At 46.2% G+C, this 23,101-nt stretch overlaps 1 protein-coding gene across 1 annotated transcript in view; it reads right to left on the reverse strand.

The window, feature by feature from the left end:
* Positions 1 to 23,101, reverse strand: part of col27a1b (collagen, type XXVII, alpha 1b) — a 576,392-nt gene that overhangs the window by 416,392 nt on the left and 136,899 nt on the right. Inside the window, exons 6-7 of the mRNA XM_080211775.1 lie at positions 16,127 to 16,180; positions 14,045 to 14,098 (exon numbers count right to left, since the gene is read on the reverse strand). Of these exons, the coding sequence (XP_080067901.1) occupies positions 14,045 to 14,098; positions 16,127 to 16,180 (108 nt within the window). The remainder of the gene's footprint in view (positions 1 to 14,044; positions 14,099 to 16,126; positions 16,181 to 23,101) is intronic.

Consider the following 23,101-nt stretch of genomic DNA (forward strand, 5'->3'; position numbering starts at 1 on the left):
GTGCAGAGGGACCTGGGGGTCCTTGTGCACGAGTTGCAAAAACCCAGTCTGCAGGTGCAGCAGGTGATCAAGAAGGCAATAGGATGCTGGCCTTTATAGTGAGGGGGATAGAATATAAAAGCAGGGAGGTCTTGCTGCAACTGTACAGGGTGCTGGTGAGGCCACAGCTGGAGTACTGTGTGCAGTTTTGGTCCCTGTATTTGCGAAAGGATATATTGGCCTTGGAGGGAGTACAGAGGAGGTTCACCAGGCTGATACCGGAGATGAGGGGGTTTAGCTTATGAAGAGAGACTAAATAGACTGGGTCTGTACTCGTTAGAGTTTAGAAGGCTGAGGGGGGATCTTATAGAGACCTACAAGATAATGAAGGGGCTAGATAGGGTAGAGGTAGAGAGATTCTTCCTGCTTAGAAAGGATAGCAGAACTCGAGGGCACAGCCTCAAGATAAAGGGGGGCACTTTAGAACGGAGGTACTTCTTCACTCAAAGGGTGGTGAGTCTCTGGAATTCTCTGCCCATTGAAGTGGTGGAGGCTACCTCACTGAATATATTTAAGTCGTGGGTAGATAGATTTCTGATAGACAGGGGAATTAAGGGTTAGGGGGAGAAAGCGGGAAAGTGGAACTGATCCACCTCAGGTCAGCCATGATCTTACTGAATGGCGGGGCAGGCTCAAAGGGCTGGATGGCCTACTCCTGCTCCTATTTCTTATGTTCTTATGTAACTTGGCACCACTGGCTCATCAGCCAAGCACACACACCAAATATCCAAATCTACGGTTCCTCTCATATCGAGCAGGATTACTATTGAAACAGCCCTTTTATCATTAGTAGGGTAAAACCTGTCTCATGACAGGCTCAAAGTGGAGAGGATCTCCAAGAAGATCGCGTCCACTCACCTGGTGAAGGAACAGCGGTCGTGATTCCAAATAAACCTGTCGGACTTTAACCTGGTGTTGTGAAACTTCTTCCTGTGCCCGGTTACAGGTCATGAACATTTCATAGAAAAGAAATCATTTCACGAGGGAAGAGACATTTTTGACTAATTAATACACGTGCGTGTGTGTGTGTTGTGGAAAAGACCAGGGCAATTATTGGAAACAAATTGCTCACGGCTGATGGAATGAAGTGAATTAGGTGACCTGGACATTACAAGGTGGATTATTTATATTTTTACTGGAATTGGTAAGAATATTTAAATCAGCTTTTAGGAGGAAAAAAAACTACTCTTGAAAACTACATTTGAAGAATAGATGCAGATGACTCATAATTTTGGATTGTATAATTGATACGTTTACAGATGGTGTAGCTGGCACGTCTGCTAGTTCACGTCACTCAGTGTAGATCCAAACTGTTCACTTTGGAATATCTCCTTATCAATGTTGCCAGACCTGCTGAGATTTTCCAGCATTTGCTCTTTTGGTTTCAGATTCCAGCACCTGCAATAATTTGCTTTTATCACCTTGGAATTGTTTCTCTTCCCACATCTAGTGATGCACAAAGCAGACCTTACATCTGTTTCCATCACTAGCTTTTCCCGGAATGGGTCACGAGGTTAATACGCAGGAGGTTCACCAGGCTGATACCGGAGATGAGGGGATTGGCCTCTGAAGAGAGATTGAATAGACTGGGTCTGTACTTGTTGGAGTTTAGAAGGATGAGGGGCGGATCTTATAGAGACGTATAAGATAATGAAGGGGATGGATAGGGTAGAGGTAGAGAGATTCTTCCCGCTTAGAAAGGACAGCAGGACTAGGGGGCACAGCCTCAAGATAAGCGGGGGGCAGTTTAGAACGGAGTTGAGGAGGAACTTCTTCACTCAAAGGGTGGTGAATCTCTGGAATTCTCTGCCCGTTGAAGTGGTGGAGGCTGCCTCGCTAAATATTTTTAAGTCACGGGTAGATAGGTTTCTGATAGACAGGGGAATTAAGGGTTATGGGGAGAAAGCGGGAAAGTGGAACTGATCCACTTCAGATCAGCCATGATCTTATTGAATGGCGGGGCAGGCTCGAAGGGCTGGATGGCCTACTCCAGCTCCTATTTCTTATGTACTTATGTAACTTCGCACCACTGGCTCATCAGCCAAGCACACACACCAAATATCCAAACCTGCAGTTCCTCTCGTACCGAGCAGGGTTACTATTGAAACAGCCCTTTTATCATTAGTGGGGTAAAACCTGTCTCATGACAGGCTCAAAGTGGAGAGGATCTCCAAGAAGATCGTGTCCACTCACCTGATGAAGGAACAGTGGCCGTGATTCCAAATAAGCCTGTCAGACTTTAACCTGGTGTTGTGAAACTTCTTCAGGATATGAACATTTCACAGAAATCATTTCACGAGGGAAGAGACATTTTTGACTAATTAATACACGTGCGTGTGTGTGTGTTGTGGAAAAGACCAGGGCAATTATTGGAAACAAATTGCTCACGGCTGATGGAATGAAGTGAATTAGGTGATCCGGACATTACAAGGTGGATTATTTATATTTTTACTGGAATTGGTAAGAATATTTAAATCAGCTTTTAGGAGAAAAAAAATACTACTCTTGAAAACTACATTTGAAGAATAGATGCAGATGACTCATAATTTTGGATTGTATAATTGATACGTTTACAGATGGTGTAGCTGGCACGTCTGCTAGTTCACGTCACTCAGTGTAGATCCAAACTGTTCACTTTGGAATATCTCCTTATCAATGTTGCCAGACCTGCTGAGATTTTCCAGCATTTGCTCTTTTGGTTTCAGATTCCAGCACCTGCAATAATTTGCTTTTATCACCTTGGAATTGTTTCTCTTCCCACATCTAGTGATGCACAAAGCAGACCTTACATCTGTTTCCACAGGAAGCTTTTCCCGGAATGGGTCACGAGGTTGATACGCAGGAGGTTCACCAGGCTGATACCGGAGATGAGGGGATTAGCCTCTGAAGAGAGATTGAATAGACTGGGTCTGAACTCGTTGGAGTTTAGAAGGATGAGGGGCGGATCTTATAGAGACGTATAAGATAATGAAGGGGATGGATAGGGGAGAGGTAGAGAGATTCTTCCCACTTAGAAAGGACAGCAGGACTAGAGGGCACAGCCTCAAGATAAGCGGGGGGCAGTTTAGAACGGAGTTGAGGAGGAACTTCTTCACTCAAAGGGTGGTGAATCTCTGGAATTCTCTGCCCGTTGAAGTGGTGGAGGCTACCTCGCTGAATATATTTAAGTCACGGGTAGATAGGTTTCTGATAGACAAGGGAATTAAGGGGAGAAAGCGGGAAAGTGGAACTGATCCACTTCAGATCAGCCATGATCTTATTGATTGGCGGGGCAGGCTCGAAGGGCTAGATGGCCTACTCCTGCTCCTATTTCTTATGTTCTTATAATCTGTCACTAGGGGCCTTGAGAGGCGCCACTCCAAAATCAAGCGTGGCTGACCCAAGAGTCTCTCTTGCTCTTACCGCCAGCCATTGTTGTCACTCAACCTGTTTGGCCGCGTTATGGACGCACCTTCCTTGGCCTTCCTGAGGTGGGATTTGAACACAGAGCTTCTGGCTTAGACGCAGGCGCATTACGCAGTGCGCCACCTAACCTCCTTTTCTGTGGACCAGACAACAGTAAAACATATAGTGATTAAGAGTTTATCCCCAGGCTGCGAGTTGGCTGTAATTAGGATACCCTGTCGTTCACCCGGACATGATCTTGACACTCAGAAGGTTGTAGGTTCGATTCCTACCCCAGGACTTGGCACATAAATGGAGGCTGGACTTGTAGTGCTGAGGGAGTGCTGCACCTTCAGAAGCACTGCCTTTTTGGGCGAGACATTAAACTGAGACCTCAAATGTTCCAAAGTGAACAGTTTGAATCTACGCTGGGTGACGTGAACTAGCAGACGTGCCATCTGTAAACGTATCAATTGTACAATCCAAAATTATGAGTCATCTGCATCTATTCTTCAAATATAGCTTTCAAAAGTAGTTTTTTTTTCCCTCCTAAAAGCCAATTTAAATATTCTTACCAATTCCAGTAAAAATATAAATAATCCAATTTGTAATGTCTGGGTCACTTCATTCCATCAGCCGTGAGCGATTACGCTGAGCAATTTGTTTCCAATAACTGCACGATGTCTGCCTGGTAACCTGTCCCCTTAGGTAGCTGAAAAAGATCCTCGAGCAGCTATTTCAAAGAAATGCAAGGGAGTTAACTGCAGTGAAACCAAAAGAGAAAATGCTGGAAAATCTCAGCAGGTCTGGCAGCATCTGTAAGGAGAGAAAAGAGCTGATGTTTCGAGTCCAGACCACCCTTTGTCAAAGCTAAAAGACATAGAACGTGGGAGATATTTATACTGCAGGGGGAGAGAATGAAAGATGAGTCACAGCCACAGAAACAAGGGGAAAGGCTGCTAATGGCAGCCCATAGAGAGAATAGAAGGTGCGAATGGCCAAATGGCAGAGAAGCTGTAAGATGTTGGGGGAGGGAGGGGAATACATGGGACAGAGGTAAAATGTAGAAAAGGGGAAGCAAAGAGGGAGAAGGGAAGGGGGATGAAGTGGGGGAAAGAGTAGGGGAGAAGAAAAATGAAGACCATAGAGAAATAAAAGGTAGGGAATAGTAAAAAAGTTAAATAAAACAGAACGAAAACAAAAGGGGGCCGAGGTAGGGTACAGCAAATCATCTGAAGTTGTTGGATTCAATGTTGTGACTGGAAGGCTGTAAAGTGCCTTAATTGCAGTGTCCTGGCCAATATTGATCAGTGTCACAAAAAACATCACTGCCATGTGTGTAAATTGGCCTCCGTGTTCCCCACATTATGTGTTGCGAAGTTGAGTAGAGTAATTGTAGATTGGTGATGGTGGAATTGTAAAATGCTAGGGAAAAAGCAATGCATGGTCCCTTTAAAAGCTGATGCTTTTTCTGGGCTCAGAGAGTTAAAGTATTGCAAATACGTATAGAGTACTTTGTGCTGTGAAAGATGCAATTTTTTTTTTATTAATTGATCCAATTGGCAAATTCTTAGTCCACCAATGGAAACTAAAATTGTGTTACTTTACAGATGCACCATAGAAAGCATTGTTTCCAGATGTATCACAACTTGCTATAGCTCCTGCTCTGTCCAAGACCACAAGGAACTACAAAAGGTCGTGAATGTAGCCCAGTCCATCACGCAAACCAGCCTCTCATCCATTGACTCTGTCTACACTTCCCGCTGCCTCCGAAAAGCAGTCAGCATAGCTAAGGACCCCCACGCACCCCGGACATTCTCTCTTCCACCTTCTTCCGTTGGGGAAAAGGTACAAAGGTCTAAGGTCATGTACCAACCGGCTCAAGAACAGCTTCTTCCCTGCTGCTGTCAGACTTTCGAATGGACCTATCTCGCTCTAAGTTGACCTTTCTCTACACCCTGGCAATGACTGTAACACCACATTCTGCACTCTCACCTTTCCTTCTCTATGAATGGTATGCTTTGTCTGCATAGTGCGTAAGAAACAATACTTTTCACTGTATGTTAAGACATGTGACAATAATAAATCAAATCAATTCAACTATGATGGCAACATAACCATTCTTTAGCAATAAAACCAAATTGCACCAGGTTCTTAGGGTTTAAAAATTGTAAGGTCTCAGGTTACGTACCAACCGATTCAAGAACAGCTTCTTCCCTGACTTATGAATGGACCTACCTCACATTAAGGTGATCTTTCTCTGCACCCTAGCTATGACTGTAACACTACACTCTGCACTCTCTCCTTTCCTTCTCTCTGAACAGTTTCCTTGTATAGCGTGCAAGAAACAATACTTTACACTGTACGTTAATACATTTGACAATAATAAATCAAATATCCCAAAACATGACTCATGCTGTTTTCCAAGGGATATTACGTTGCCATAAAAATGATTCAGTAAACAGTCCCCAGGATATGGACGGCTGCTGCCCCATAAAATGTAGGAGGATGGAATTGTCATGTGATTGTCTGGATAGCTCAAGGGCTGGCAGGAAAATGTGACAATCGCAAAGTGACTGACTCGGATTTATTTCAACTCTCTGACTAAACGCAAGATTCCACCATATTTCACATCCGAGGCAGTGCTCCAATGAAAGGTTTGGCTCAGAGTGCTTTTCCGAATTGAATGTTCAAGATCTCAGCTTGCCGGAGAATGCAGTCAATGAAAAGTGCACTAATCCCCAAATGAATTAGTAGGTAATCCAAGATTTTCGATAATAATAAATAGGCTTACTTCCACTTTGTAACGTCAGCACCAGAAATGGCCCACTCATTAATGCATCAGTCATTCCACATTCACATCGGCACCAATCCCGGGGTTTTATTTTATTTAAAAATGCGCTCTGGAAACAACACTAAAAACTTAACCCTATAAAATATCTGTGGATTTATTCGCTTTGCTGCACATATAACGTGTTACACGAAACTAATGTTTTCCTTCTTTTGTGGGACACTCCCAAGATGTGTAAGGAGTAGAAGGATAATCAAAGAACAAAGAAAATTACAGCACAGGGACAGGCCCTTCGGCCCTCCAAACCTGGACTGACCATACTGCCCGACTGAACTAAAACCCCCTACCCCCTCTGGGGACCATATCCCTCTCTTCCCATCCTATTCATGCATTTGTCAAGATGTCCCTTAAAACTCATTACTGTATCATGCCAACTTTAAGGGCGTTCAAATGGTCAGTGGATGGGCATATGAGTGACATTGGAATAGTTTAGGTTAGAGGGTCATTAGATTGGTTCCACTGGTCGGCGCAACATCGAGGGCCGAAGGGCCTGTACTGCGCTGTAATGTTCTATGTATCCACTTCCATTACCTCCCCCAGCAGCAAGCTCCAGGCACCCACCACCCTCTGTGTAAAAAAACTTGCTTCTCCTTTAAACCTTGCCCCTCGCACCTTAAACCTGTGCCCCCTAGTAATTGACTCTTCCACCCTGAGAAAAAAGCTTCTAACTATCCACTCTGTCCATGCCTCTCATAATCTTGTAGACTTCTATCTGGTCTCCCCCTCAACCTTCATCGTTCCAGCGAGAACAAATCAAGTTTCTCCAATCTCTCCTCATCGCTAATCAAACATTTGCGCCACACAATAGAACATAGAACATTACAGCACAGTACAGGCCCTCGATGTTGCACCGACCAGTGGAGCCAATCTAATGACCCTCTAACCTAAACTATTCCAATGTTATCCATATGCCTATCCACTGACCATTTAAAGTTGGCGAGTCCACAACTGCTGCAGGCAGGGCATTCCACGCCCTTACTACACAAGTTCCAGACAATCACCATCTTCACCAAGAGAGGATCTAAGCTTCTCCCCCTGACGATCACTGGCGTTAACATGATCAAATCCCCCCACTATCAACCTCCTGGGGGTTACCAGGAACTGAACTGGATGAGCCATATAAATACTGTGACTACCAGACCAGGTCAGAGACTGCGAATTCTGATGTGGTAACTCGCATTCAGATTCCCCAAAACTTCTCCAACATCCAAAAGGCACAAATCAAGATGGAGCACTCTCCACTTGCCTGGATTAGTGCAGCTCTAACAACACTCAAGAACCTCAATACCATCCAGGGCAAAGTGGCCTCACTTGATTGATGGATACACTGCAGCAACTCACCAAAGCTCCTGTGACAGCACCTTCCAAGTGCAGCAGGTATCTACATGGGAACACCACCTCCTGCAAGATATCCCCACCCTGACTCGGAAGTATATCGGCCACCGTCGCTGGGTTCAAATCCTGGAACTCCCTCCCTAACAGCACTGTGGATGTACCTCCACCACGTGGACTGCAGCGGGTTCAAGAAGACGGCTCACCTCCATCTTCTCGAGGGTAATTAGGGACGGGCAATAAATGCTGGCCTAGCCCAGTGCGCCCACGTGCCATGAAAAGAGAATGAAAAAAAAAATCAAAGTATAGGTGAGAATGAACCATTGAGAAATTTAGTCCAGTGTCAGCTGTGGCTCATTTGGTAACACGCTCACCTCAGATTTACCCTGAGTCCCATTCTAAGACGTAAACACAAAAGCAAGGCGTGGCAGGACTGAGGGATTGCTGCACTGTCACATTGCCTTTTCTATGAGGACCCGCCTGTTTTCTCGGGCGGATGTAAAAGATTCCAAGATGTTAAGAGAAGGGTGTTCTCCCTGGTGTTTCCAAGACAAATATTCTTCAAATTGAGAGGCCGAGATAGAGTGGATGTGGAGAGGATGTTTCCACTAGTGGGAGAGACTAGAACTCGAGGCACAATCTCAGAGTGAAGGGACGCTCCTTTAAAACTGAAATGAGGAGGAGTTTCTTCAGCCAGAGAGTGGGGAATTCTTTGCCACAGAGGGTTGCGGAGGCAAGGGCACTGAGTGTCTTTAAGACAGAGATCGATAGGTTCTTGATCAATAAGGGGATAAGGGGTTTATGGGGAGAAGGCAGGAGAATGAGGATGAGAAGAATAACAGCCATGATTGAATGGCGGAGCAGGCTTGATGGACCGAATGGCCTAATTCTGCTCCATATCTTACAGTCTTAAACAACATCACAATAATAAAGATTATTGGGAGGGTGGGTGCGGTGAGGCATGGGGAGGAAGAGAGAGACAGAGACTTGGATAGAGTGGACAGAGTCTTTTCCCCAGGTCAAAGTCAGGGACAAAGGTTGAAAGTGAGAGAGGGTAATTTTAAGAGGAATGCAATGGGCAAGTTTTTCACACAGAGGGTGATGAATGCCTGGAATGTGCTGCTAGAGAAGGTGGTGGAAACAGATTGTATAACAACATTCAAGAGGCATCTTGTTAGATAACCGAATAGGGCAGGCAATAGAGGAATATGGATCACATACAGGCATGAAAATATTGGAGAAGCATCTGTGTTGGCACAGACCTGATGGGCTGAAGGGCCTGTGCTGTACTGTTCTATGTCCTTTGAGAGGTGGCAGTGGGTGCTGCCAGTAATATAGTCACCTGAAGTCTACGATTGATTGACATTGGATTCCAGGCACAAGTGAGGGAGGGAGAAAGACGCAGGGGAGTAATGACTCCCCTTCCCAATGTTGGCTCCCTCAGTAAGGCACAGCGTTTGAACGAGGACCTCCACCCACTATATCCCCCCCTTCCCTCCCCCCGTGACACCTGCACCCCATCCCCACTCCCAGCCAACCCCAGGAACCTGCAAGCAGTTCCGGCTGCATTTACTGGTGACGATCTACACATGGGCCCCCACTAGGCAAATATCATCGACAGCGGGGTGGTGCGCTCAAGCAGGCATTAACTGGCAGCGGGGAGGGAAGGCTGCCCACAGCCCCACCAGCCATCAACGTGGCCAGGGTGGAGGTGGAAAAGTGGCAGAACCTGATTAGATGCCACTGCACCGTCAAACTTGGCACAGGGAGGGTATTGAACTTTACCCACTGTGTCTACATGTAGAGGACAACTAGGGGCCATCACCATAAGGTGGGCAGCAAAAAAAAAAATCAAATTGGGAATTTGTTCGTAACGTCTTTCCAAGAGGATGATGAGAATGTGGAATTCTCATGTGGAATGTGGATATATTTAACTCACGGGTAGATAGGTTTCTGATAGACAAGGGAATTAAGGGTTATGGGGAGAAAGCGGGAAAGTGGAACTGATCCACTTCAGATCAGCCATGATCTTATTGAATGGCGGGGCAGGCTCGAGGGGCTAGATGGCCTACTCCTGCTCCTATTTCTTATGTTCTTATTCATTCTTTAGCAATAAAACCAAATTGCACCAGGTTCTCAGAGTTTAAAAATTGTTGAAAGCTCTGAGGTTACGTACCAACCGATTCAAGAACAGCTTCTTCCCTGACTTATGAATGGACCTACCTCGCATTCAGTTGATCTTTCTCTACACCCTAGCTATGACTGTAACACTACACTCTGCACTCTCTCCTTTCCATCTCTATGAACAGTATCCTTGTATAGTGCGCAAGAAACAATACTTGACAATAATAAATCAAATATCCCAAAACATGACTCATGCTGTTTTCCAAGGGATATTACGTTGCCATAAAAATGATTCAGTAAACAGTCCCCAGGATATGGACGGCTGCTGCCCCGTAAAATGTAGGACGATGGAGTTGTCATGTGATTGTCTGGACAGCTCAAGGGCTGGCAGGAAAATGTGACAATCACAAAGTGACTGACTCAGATTTATTTCAACTCTCTGACTAAACGCAAGATTCCACCGTATTTCACATCCGAGATGATATTTTATATAAAAATACGCTCTGGAAAACAATACTAAAAACTTAACCCTATAAAATATCTGTGGATTTGTTCACTTTGCTGCACGTATAATGGGTTACAAGAAACTTATGTTTTCCCTTCTTGGGTGGGACACTCACAAGATGTGTAAGGAGTAAGAAGGTACTCAAAGAACAAAGGAAGGACAAAGAAAATTACAGCACAGGAACAGGCCCCTTGTCCCTCCTCTGGAAGAGATTGACATGAATAGAATAGAACAGAATTCCTACAGTACAGAAGGAGGCCATTTGGCCCATCGAGTTTGTACCTACCATAATCCCACTCAGGCCCTATTCCTATAACCCCGTGCATTTACCATGCTAATCCCCCTGACACTAAGGTCAATTTAGCATGGCCAATCAACCTACTTTGCCCACATGTCTTTAGACTGTGGGAGGAATCCGGAGCATCCAGAGAAAACCCACTCAGACTCGGGGAGAATGTGCATGCAGACCCGATGCCGGAATTGAATCCAGGTCCCTGGTGCTGTGAGGCAGCTGTGCTAACCCCTATGCCACCATGCTGCCCTTAAATTGTGCAAATTAAATTGAAGGGGAGGCTAAATAAACAGCTGAGGAAGAATTGGATGGAAAGTTATAGGGATACAGTGAGAGGGGGAAAGATGGATGGAGACTCAAATGGAACATAAACATCAGTATGGGCTGGTTGGGCCAAAAGGCCTGTTTGTGCATTGTATATCAAAGGCAAAACTAGATTCGAACTGACTGCAGCGTTCACACCTAAAGCTTTGCTGTCCACATCTCGAGTAGCTTCAGCCATGGAAATCACGCCTCAGGAGGGTTTATCATCCACCGTACCACAGTCAGCCATTTCCAAGCGCAGGAACACAGGACAAAGATCTGTTACATCGGGTGGGCAGGGGCAATAATGGCACATCCTAACCTTCTTTCTGGTGGTATCACAGCTTGGTATGTCTCCTGCTCTGCCCAAGACCACAAGAAACTACAAAGGGTCATGAATGTAGCCCAATCCATCACGCAAACCAGCCTCCCATCCACTGACTCCATCTACACTTCCTTGGAAAAGCAGCCAGTATAATTGAGGGCCCCACGCACCCCGGACATTCTCTCTTCCACCTTCTTCCGTTGGGAAAAAGATGCAAAAGTCTGAGGTCACGTACCAACCGACTCAAGAACAGCTTCTTTCATCAGACTTTTGAATGGACCTACCTCACATGAAGTTGATCTTTCTCTACACCCTAGCTATGACTGCAACACTACATTCTGCATTCTCTCCTTTCCTTCTCTATGAACGGTATGCTTTGGCTATATAGGGGGTGGCACTATAAAATAGTGGTTAGCACTGCTGCCTCAGTGCCAGGCACACAGGTTCGATTCCTGACTTGGGTGACTATCTGTGTAGAATCTGCACATTCTCCCCGTGTCTGCGTGGGTTTCCTCCGGGTGCTCCGGTTTCCTCCCACTGTCTGAACGGTGTGCTGGTTAGGGTGCATTGGCCCAAACAGACACCGGAGAGTGGCGACTATGGGAATTTCACAGTAACTTTATCGCAGTGTTAATATAAGGCTTATTTGTAACTAATAAATAAACTTTATTTTATAGCACGCAAAAAAAAATACTTTTCACTTTATACCATTACATGTCGTGGAGATGCTGGCGTTGGACTGGGGTAAAAGACAGTAAGAAGTCTCACAACACCAGGTTAAAGTCCAACCAGTTTATTTGATAGTAAATCCACGAGCTTTCGGAACTCTGTTCCTTCCTCAGGTGTGTGAAAAGTTCTCTTTCTTTCCACACTTTCCATGCACCTGACGAAGGAACAGAGTTCCGAAAGATTGTGGGTTTACTATCAAACAAACTGGTTGGACTTTAACCTGGTGTTGTGAAGCTTCTTATTGTGTTTACCATTACATGTGACAGTAATAAATCATATCAGAAAGGAATCTGTTAACTCAAAGTTGAATTAATTTGGAGCAACTCCCCTTTCCCAAGTCCCATGATTGATCTCAGATGTTGGTTAATGACTCAGGCAGCACATCTTTGATATTTCTCAGCGCTCCTGGACAAATGCCACTTGGTCAGCAGCCATGAAGGATTGAAGAGCTTCGGCCAAGACCGTTTTCACATCCAGTTCCGAGGATTCACTAATGAAGCATCACCGTCTGTCACCACTACCAGCACAGTACCATTCTTAGCAATCAGAGCAGATGCGATAATCACGCAACATTTCTCACTCCATAGCTACTGACCGTTCCAAAGAGACTGTCCGCTCGCAGGAAAGAAATCTATACACTTTGATTTAGCCAAATACAAGGAATTCCCACTGCCACCTATAGCTAGGGCAGCACGGTGGTTAGCACTGCTGCCTCACTGCACCAGGGATCCAGGTTCGATTCCCGGCTTGGGTGACTTTCTATGTGGAGTTTCCACATTCTCCCCGTGTCTGTGTGGGTTTCCTCTGGGTGCTCCTCCCGCAGTCCGAAAGACGCACTGGTTAGGTGCGTAAGCCGTGCTAAATTCTCCCTCAGTTCATTTATTTGTTAGTGTCACAAGTGGGGAGAAAGCGGGTAAGTGGAACTGATCCACTTCAGGTCAGCCATGATCTTATTGAATGGCGGGGCAGGCTCGAAGGGCTAGATGGCCAACTCCTGCTCCTATTTCTTACGTTCTTAAGTGGGTTTACATTAACAATACAAGGCAGTAAAAATCCCCCAGCCGCCACACTCTGGCACCTGTTCAGGTACACATCAGTGAGTCAGTGGGGATGTTACTCATCAATAAAGCACAGCTGATCTGTTCCTTAATATTCGTTGACAGGGTGTGCCCAGGCTGGTAGTTAATGCTAATCCAGATTATCCTCGAGAGGGTGATGGTGAGCTGTCCTCTTGGGCTGCTGCAGTCTGTGTTGTGTAGATACCTCGCGCAGTGCTGTTCCGGAGGGAGTTCCGGTATTTTGACCCAGCGGCAGTGGAAAAAAAGTGGCGATATTATTCAAAGTCAGAACGGTGTGTGTGACAATGGAAGGTCTTTCCATGAGCTTGCTGTCCTCTACGTGGCTGCCGCAAGAGGACACAGGTTTAAGGTGCTGGGGAGTGGGTAGAGAGGAGATGTCAGGGGTAAGTTTTTCACTCAGAGGGTGGTGGGTGAGTGGAATCGGCTGCCGTCGGTGGTGGTGGAGGCAAATTCGATAGGGTCTTTTCAGAGACTTCTGGATGAGTACATGGGACTTAACAGGATTGAGGGTTATAGGTGAGCCTAGTAGGTGGAGATATGATTGGCACAACTTGTGGGCCAAGGGGCCTGTTTGTGCTGTAGTTTTTCTATGTTCTACACAATAGATGTCTTGCTACGGTGCTGTCACAGGAGCCTTGCCAAGTTGCAACAGGGCAGGTATGCAGCCCATGTTTAGTGTGGTGGACGGGGTGTCAATCAAGCAAGCTGTTTATCTTGTGCGGCATCGAGTATCTTGAATATTCTTACAGTTGCGCTCATCCCAGGCAGGTGAAGGGTGCTCCACCACACTTCCGACTGGCATTATAGAGGCCAACGTCCATTGTTAATAATTTGTTTGGGCACAATTACTAACACAAGCCAACGCAAACTCACAACACTCGACTCCAATTAACCCTCCTGACGAAGGAGCGACACTCCGAAAGCGCGTGCTACCAAATAAACCTGTTGGATTTTAACCTGGTGTTTTGAGACTTCTTACTGTGGGCTTTCCCCAAATTCATTTCAATTCACACACCCGATAACAATGAAAGATTGAATAGACATTCAGTTTTAACACTGAGTAGCAGTCTCTGTGGCCTACCTTACGGCCTGGTGGTCCCAGCAACCCTACAGCACCAGGTCGGCCTATGTCACCCTGTAAACAATGAAACAAAAGTCTGCACGTTAAAAATACGTTCATTATTAATACACAAATCTACCGATTCCGCTCTTTAGATTATGTTAAGGGACGGTGAAGCAATATTGTGATCAATGCTGGCTGTAATTATTCCCCGTAATATACATCAACGTTAGCAACAGAGTCCAGCAAAAGTCTTAAAGCTATGCGGAATGGAATTTACTGGCGCTCCAGTGTATCAATACCTGTTTAATGTCTCACCCCTGGTCCTGGCAAAGACTGCACTGGGCAAGATCTTACCCCACTCAAAGCTCATTCACTTAGACAGCCAAAATCCGGCCCAGAGCAAAATGAGGCCATTTAGCCTACCAAGCCTGCACCAAGTGGAATCCTATCCCATCCCCGTAAACCCTCGTACTTATTAATTAACATGGTCAATCAACCTAACCCGCACATCTTTGGATCGTGGGTGGAAATCGGAGCACCCGGAGGAAACCCACACAGACACGGGGAGAAACTCCACACAGACAGTGAGCCAAGCCGGGAATCAAACCCAGCTCCCTGGCGCTGTGAGGCAGCAGTGCTAACCACTGTGCCATGCTAATATTTCAGATGGACAACACACTTTGCCGTAAAAAAGTATCTTACATCAATAAAAAATTATATTTTTTCTTATATATATATTTGATTCATTAAAAAGGGGTAAAGAACAGAGCTATCTCCACCACAAAATATCAAAGATTATAAATAGCAATACAGAATTTCAGGAGAACACACATTTGCTCATGTTCTCCTTTAAATGATTTGGATATTGGTGGTGATTTGGTCCATTTCCCTCCTTTAAATATTACATTGTCTTTATTTTACCGCACCATAGAATCCCGACAGTGCAGAACGTGGCCATTTGGCCCATCGAGCCTGCACCGACTCTGTGAAAGAACATCTTAACCACCCATCCACCCTATACCAGTAACCCCCACACATTAACCATGGCTAACCCACTCAGTTTACATACCTTTGGACATTAAGGGGCGATTTAGCAAGGCTAATCCACCTAACCTGCACATCTTTGGAGTGCGGGAGGAAACCGGAGCACCGGGAAGAAATCCATGCAGATACGAGTGCAAACTCCACGGAGACAGTGGCCCGAGCCGGGAATCGAACCCGGGTCCCTGTCGCTATGAGGCAGCAGTGCTAACTACTGTGTCCAATGAAATCTTTACTAATTAAACTCCAGGATATGTTGATACTATAAGAACATAAGAACATAAGAAATAGGAGCAGGAGTAGGCCATCTAGCCCCTCGAGCCTGCCCCGCCATTCAATAAGATCATGGCTGATCTGTTGTGGCTCAGTTCCACTTTCCCGCCCTCTCCCCATAACCCTTAATCCCCTCTCTTATCAAGAACCCATCAACCCGCTTCTTAAAAATATTTAGCGAGGCAGCCTCCACCACTTCAACGGGCAGAGAATTCCAGAGATTCACCACCCTTTGAGTGAAGAAGTTCCTCCTCAACTCCGTTCTAAACCGCCTCCCCTTTATCTTGAGGCTGTGCCCCCTAGTCCTACTGTCTTTTTTGAGCGGGAAGAGTCTCTCCACCTCTATCCTATCCATCCCATTCATCATCTTATACGTCTCAATGAGATCTCCCCTCATTCTTCTAAACTCTAACGAGTACAAGCCTAGTTTATTCAGCCTCTCCTCATAGCTCAATCCCCTCAACTCCGGTATCAGCCTAGTAAACCTCCTCTGCACTCCCTCCAGGGCCAAAATATCCTTGCGCAGGTGCGGCGCCCAAAACTGCACACAGTACTCAAGCTGCGGCCTCACCAATGCCCTATACAGCTGCAGCAAGACCTCCCTACTTTTATATACTTTTACTATTTCAACTTGAGAATCGTTAGATTTTCCTTTTACTTACGAGTCCATATTGGTGTCAACATCTTTTACCTAAGGATAATTTTCCCTCCATGAAGTACCTTGCAACGTATTTCTATACTGTATAAATAAACAGTTGGTGTTGTGGTATTATTCTCCATTCTAACCTTTTGTCCATTGTACGCTTTCCCTGGAGAGATGCCAGGTTCTCCTTTGCGTCCCTGGAAGAGAAAAGGAAAATAGTTAACAGATAACAAGCTCGCTCTCCGTCTTTTCCCATTCATGAATTGCTTAAACTCAATTCTCTCCAACACTTTCAGAGTTTAAATTGCCCTTTGCAGTCAGGTCACTAGTGTAGAAGTTGAGGTGGAGGGATGGTGAGCAAGGTGTTGGGAGGTTGAAGATCTTGGTCACAAATTCAACCAGAGACATTTGGAATTAGGACTCCGCAAGCGGGCTGGGCTGGGATTTTCCAGATGCACGCAACCCAGCCCCAGACATTCCCGTTCAAGGTCAACGGACCTGTAAATGGCCCTGCTGAGCTTTCTGTCCTGCCCGTTACGATTCCTGCGGTGCGTGGGACCAGAAACTCTTGCCCAAGGCAGCGTCCATCCCAACAACCCGCTGCATAGAAATAAGATTCTTGTGCATCTGGTCTCAGGTAACCCTGTTGAATCAGACGGATGGGGGAGGGGGGACCACTATCTCTTCCCCGTAGACTCCCTCTGCTGGTATATGTGCATATGGAAATCTCAAGATGACAGAATGCACAATGTAATTTTCAAGATATTCGGTGAGATGGAGCGGAGGGCTGAATAGAATCTCTCCGTAGGGTGATCTGCAACTGCACCTGAGACCAGCCAGGCGTGCAGGGGTCTTTAAGCCCACCTATAGCACTGTTGCCTTGGTCCCCTGCTGGAAGACCACTTATTGGCAGTTAAACTCTTCTTAGCTGCCCACTGGAACCCAGAGACTGAATGGAAAATCCCAGTCAGTCTCATTCAGTTGGCCTTGCCTGACTGTTGATAAGTTTAACTGCTGCCGTCCAGGACACCCCTGTGGGAACATAAGAACATAAGAAATAGGAGCAGGAGTAGGCCATCTAGCCCTTCGAGCCTGCCCCGCCATTCAATAAGATCATGGCTGATCTGTCGTGGCTCAGTTCCACTTTCCCGCCCTCTCCCCATAACCCTTAATCCCCTTGCCTATCAAAAACCTATCAACCCGCGTCTTAAAAATATTTAGCGAGGCAGCCTCCACCACTTCAACGGGCAGAGAATTCCAGAGATTCACCACCCTTTGAGTGAAGAAGTTCCTCCTCAACTCCGTTCTAAACCGCCCCCCCCTTTATCCTGAGGCTGTGCCCTCTAGTCCTTCTGTCCTTTCTGAGCAGGAAGAGTCTCTCCACCTCTATCCTATCCATCCCATTCATCATCTCATCAATGAGATCTCCCCTCATTCTTCTAAACTCTAACGAGTACAAGCCTAGTTTATTCAGCCTCTCCTCATAGCTCAACCCCCTCAACTCCGGTATCAGCCTAGTAAACCTCCTCTGCACTCCCTCCAAGTCCAAAATATCCTTGTGTAAGTGCGGCGACCAAAACTGCACACAGTACTCCAGCTGCGGCCTCACCAATGCCCTATACAGCTGCAGCAAGACCTCCCACTTTTATATTCAATCCCCCTCGCGATGAAGGCCAGCATCCCATTCACCTTCCTGACCACCTGCTGCACCTGCAGGCTGGGTTTTTGCGACTCATGCACAAGGACTCCGAGGTCCCTCTGCACCGTCGCCTGCTGCAGTTTTTCGCCACGTAAGTAATAGTCCTTCCTACCATTATTCCTACCAAAGTGGACCACCTCGCACTTGCCAACATTAAATTCCATTTGCCATTTCCTGGCCCATTCGCCCAGCCTATCTAGATCCTTCTGCAGACTCTCCACATCCTCCGCACCATTTGCTGTTCCACCAATCTTGGTGTCATCAGCAAATTTCGACACCATACACTCGGTTCCCTCCTCCAGGTCATCTATATAAATGGTAAATAGCTGAGGCTCCAGCACCGACCCCTGGGGCACTCCACTAGTCACCATCCGCCAATCCGAATAGCACCCGTTGACCCCCACTCTCTGCCTCCTATTTGACAGCCAATCCTCTATCTACGCTAACACCCTACCCCCAACTCCATGCCCCCTGACCTTCTGCAATAACCTCTTGTGAGGCACCTTGTCAAACGCCTTCTGAAAATCAAGAAAGACCACATCCACCGGCTCTCCTCTATCCACCGCCCTAGACACATCCTCATACAACTCCAATAAATTCGTCAGGCACGACTTCCCCTTAACGAAACCGTGCTGCGTCTGCTCTACTAAACAATTCTCCTCAAGATGCCTTGCTATTTTCTCCTTGATCACGGATTCTAACATTTTTCCTACAACAGACGTTAAACTAACCAGCCTATAATTCCCCGCCTTTTGCCTGCCACCCTTCTTAAACAGCGGCGTAACATTAGCCGTTTTCCAATCTTCCGGCACTTCCCCGGAATCCAGCGATGTTTGGAAAATAATCACCAAGGCATCCACTATCACCTCCGCCATTTCCTTCAGAACCCTTGGATGCATTCCATCCGGTCCTGGGGACTTGTCCACAATCAGTCCCTCCAGTCTGTCGAGCACCGCCTCTCTAGTAACAATAATGATCTGGGGATGGGTCGGAGCTGAAGAACCTTCATGTTTGGTTAGAAGAACTATGTTTCCTGCTTCTACCCCCAGCTCCAAAACCCAGCCCTGAAACCCAACCCTGGTTCTTTTTCCAGATTTATTTGTGCATCAGATCATAACAAGTCACTTTTCAAGCAAAACATCTTAATCATTACTCCATCCGATTGTTATTTGAATGCGGCGTTGCAAGGATTTTAATTAAACGGGAATTATTTCCACACAGGATAAAAATGTCACATTTAGGGACAGAGGAATTAGGAGCAGAAGTGGGCAAATTCAACTCTTCGAGCCTGCCCCACCATTCAATCAGATCATGGTTGATCTCTCTCTGGTCTCAAATCCACCTGCTCACCTATTCCCCATCTCCCCTTATCCCTTTCTTATCAGAAATATATCTATTTCCTTCTCGAATGAATGAATGAATGAATCCACCGCGCTATGGGGCAGTAAGTTCCACAAATTCACCACCCTCTGTGAGAAGTATTTCCTCCTCATCTCATTTTTAAATCTACTGCCTCTCAACCTATACCTAGAATCCCTGCAGTGCAGGAGGAGGCCATTCAGCCCATTGAAAACAATCCCACCCAAGCCCTATCCCCCTGCGCTATTGTTGCAGATTGCCCCAGCAAGAGGGAAATGATTAAGGGGGTGATTCTGCCAAAAAGATTCTAAGTGCTGAATTCGCGGGAAAACTGGTATAAATCACAATTCTGTTTTCAGAGGGAGTTCAGACTTGAATCTCCCACACTCTGTGCAATGCAGAGGTCACAATCGTGAATATCACTAAAAGCTCGTGGGGGCGGAGCCTACTCAGGCCAGAGGCTGACTCTGCACATGCGCAGTGGCCCTGAACTGTCAGCCTGTGGCTTGCTGGCCAGCTCGATCGCAGGCCAGCCTGGGAACCCTTGCAGTGCTGCCCCTCTAGCCCCTTCCCCCATGGCCCGATCGCGACCCCACGACCACTCTCAGGCTGGCCCCCCCCCACCACCCCTCCCCTCCTGAATCGCCCAATCTCGCCCGATGAAAGACGCTATTGTGCCTGGAGAATTCAGTCCCGGAACTGATAATGGCATTTAAATTGCATGCAAACAAGATAAAAATAACTTACCTACCTAGTTTCCAGCGCGGATGACGTGCGCACGAAAGGAATGTATGCGCAAACCGGAGCATGCGTGTTTCTCCTGGCCTGATGCGCTAAAACATTAGTGCACCGGGATGGGAGAATCACCCCAGAGATTTTACTGACAGATATAGATTGGCTCGAATTTCTCACACTCACGATCCGCGCGATGTTGTGATCCATTTGTGAAGCAGCCTCCAATCTGAACTGTACTTGGTTGCTAACTGGAGTTCACCGTACATGGAGTCGCTGATGTAATGTTATCAGCCACTTCCTGCAGGGTTTGAAAAATTGGCCGCAGCGCAAATAGTTTGAAGTGCATTTGGAAGTGAACCGAATATAGTGTTACAATCAATTTCCTCAGCGCGCGTAACAGACCTCAGGAAAAGATCGGGGATTCGGGGACCAACTTCTAGTTTTAAATTCAGAGAAACAAAAACCAGGGAGATAAAGTGTACGATAGTAAGATCTGTCACTGCACAGGCAGAAAGCACCAAGAATAAAATAATCCACTGAACAGCGGAATATCAGTGAAAATGATTCCCTCCAGGCAACAACTTGGCTCAAAGTAAATCTTGGCACAATTTAAACTTCTAATCAAGGCTGTGACAGTGATTTAAGTTCCAGGAGATTTTTTTTTTCTTTCTCCTTTATGGTTTACTGCCAGACTGGAATAAAGCGAGGGAAAATTACTCCGAGTGGTTGGGATATAAATTTCCAAACCGGTCGAATCCACAATCTGGACGAGCTCACCAGGAACCAGCTGAATCGAGAAGGGAAAACCTCGGATGATTCTAAACATCCAAATTCTTAAAGGTGCTCCAGCGCGGATCGCTGGAGCTGGCTAAGATATGGCATTTATCGTGTGAGGGTTACCGTACTGCAGCCGGAGTTGGTAGTCTCACAACGCCAGGTGAAGGTCTGGCAGGTTTATTTGGCAGCACGAGCTTTCGGGACACTTCATCACTCACCTGATGAAGGAGCGGCGCTCCGAAAGCTCGTGCTACCCAAATAAACCCGTTGGGCTTTAACCTGGTGTTGTGAGGCTTCTTACTGTGCCCACCCCCAGTCCAACGCCGACATCACAGCTGGAGTCGGCAGTGGCACAACGATAATGTCACTGGACTCGTAATCCGGTGGGCCCAGGCTAATGCTGTGGGGAAATGGGTTCGAATCCCCCGTCTGACTCAAATCAGTAGCTGTTAGATATCGAATTCAATGAATAAATCCGGGATAGAAAATCTGCCTCGTGAAAACTAGAAGCAGGAGTAGGCCATTCGGCCCATCGACCATTGGCTGATGATTAAATACAATATCCCGATGTCCCCCCTTCCCGTCAGTAATGGTGACCATGCCAATGAGAATCAATTGTTACATTAACCCATCCTGGAATCACAGAATCATTACAGTGCAGAATAAAGCCATTGGGCCCATCAGGTTTACACTGATAACAATCCCAGCCTATCCCCGTACCCTATGTATTTACCCAGCTAGTCTCCCTGATACTAAGAGGCAATTTAACATGGCCAATCCATCTAATCTGCACATCTTTGGAGTTCTTGGATACCAGGTCCAGCAATGCCTTTTCGAGGAAGAAAATCTACCATCCTTCTCTGGTCAGGCCTACACGTGACTCCAAGCTCACAGTTGACACTTAACTGCCCTCTGAAATAGCCAAGTAGGGCAATTAAGGATGGGGTTACAGGGATAGGGCAGAGAAGAGGGTTTGGGTAAGATACTCTTTCAGGCCTTCTGCACTGTAGGGATTCTATGATTCCACGAATCTGCCTCTACTACACTCCTCAGGCAGTGCATTCCAGATCCCAAGAACTCACTGCATGGGAGTAGGATTCTCATGCATCTGGTCTTACTCGGAGGAATAACTCTGCTGAATCAGAGGGGTGGGGGAGGGGGATGGTGAGGGTTGAAGGCCCAGTCATTTTCATTTGAATATAACCAATAATACGGGCGGATTGGTAGCACAGTGGTTAGCACTGCTGCTTCACAGCTCCAGGGTCCTGGGTTCGATTCCCGGCTCGGGTCACTGTCTGTGTGGAGTTTGCACATTCTCCTCGTGTCTGCATGAGTTTCCTCCGGGTGCACCAGTTTCCTCCCACAGTCCAAAGATGTGCAGGTTAGGTTGATTGGCCATGCTAAGAAATTGCCCCTTAGTGTCCAGGGGTGCATAAATTAGAGGGATTAATGGGTATAATATGTAGGGATATGGGGGTAGGGGCTGGGTGGGATTGTGTTCGGTGCAGACTCGATGGGCCAAAGGGCCTCTTTCTGCACTGTAGGCTTCTATGATTCTATAACCAGTGTGGTGAAGTTAAGTTTGTGAAGGATGGTCCTGTGTTTCGATTTTAAAACACAGGGTACACAGATTGCAACATTTGTAACAAGTACTGAGCATCAGGGTTGCCTTGGTAACAGGCTTTGCAGGTTTTTGCATTTTGACAGCCAATCAGTTTGAAAAAGATACTCAGCTATCTGGAATCTATCAGCAGGCATCAGGCTAATCCTGATGCAGGCAAATTGGATCACCAGAGTTATAAAGAGTAACTCAACAGCCTGCTTGGAGTTCAACTGAAGAGCTGCCATCTTTGAACACCTAGAGAGGTCAAGAGTGGATCCCTGACAGCTTAAAATATCTCTTAAAAAAAAACTCTCCATCTATCTAATGAAGGATACCAAAAATCAGAAAGAGCTTACAGACAGTGGAATCGACAAAAGAACTCTAAAGGTTTTCCAAAGCCAAGAAATCTGGTTGTATATTTTTGTGAGAGTGAATAAAATTTTTTTTTGGTAATGAATGGCCCTTGTATTTATTTGAACAGCAGTGCAGTCGTGTCTTACTTTAATTGAAATATTACTTGTTTAGTTAAAGCTCCCGGTTGGTTAAATAAATAACCTGTTAATTGCTCACTTAAAGTGAGTGTCAGATATTTCTGTTAGCAAACCTCTAAATGATAGAAGATAACAGTTCACATCTTCCCAAACACTTCTACCAGGTTACAAAACCAGGTAATTCTCTTTGGGGGATTTGGTACAGTTTCTCAAAAGGGGAACAACCTCTGCATCATAATACCACTAACCCATCAGCTGAAAGACAGTTCACTGAGTGGAGAGCTGGGAGATGGTGTGCCTGGGACTCAGTGAATGGCCTCCGACCATGCTGTGAATTGCTGTAGTTCTCTGAACTGACGATATGAATTGAAATCATTACGACAAACCAGCACGGTTTTACCTTCAGTCAATTAATTAAATGATCGATTCACATTGCCTGACCGTTTTTCTCTCT

Source organism: Carcharhinus amblyrhynchos, chromosome 25 (assembly GCF_965287045.1).
Source record: "Carcharhinus amblyrhynchos chromosome 25, sCarAmb.v2.hapA, whole genome shotgun sequence".
Classification (NCBI taxonomy): Eukaryota; Metazoa; Chordata; class Chondrichthyes; order Carcharhiniformes; family Carcharhinidae; genus Carcharhinus; species Carcharhinus amblyrhynchos.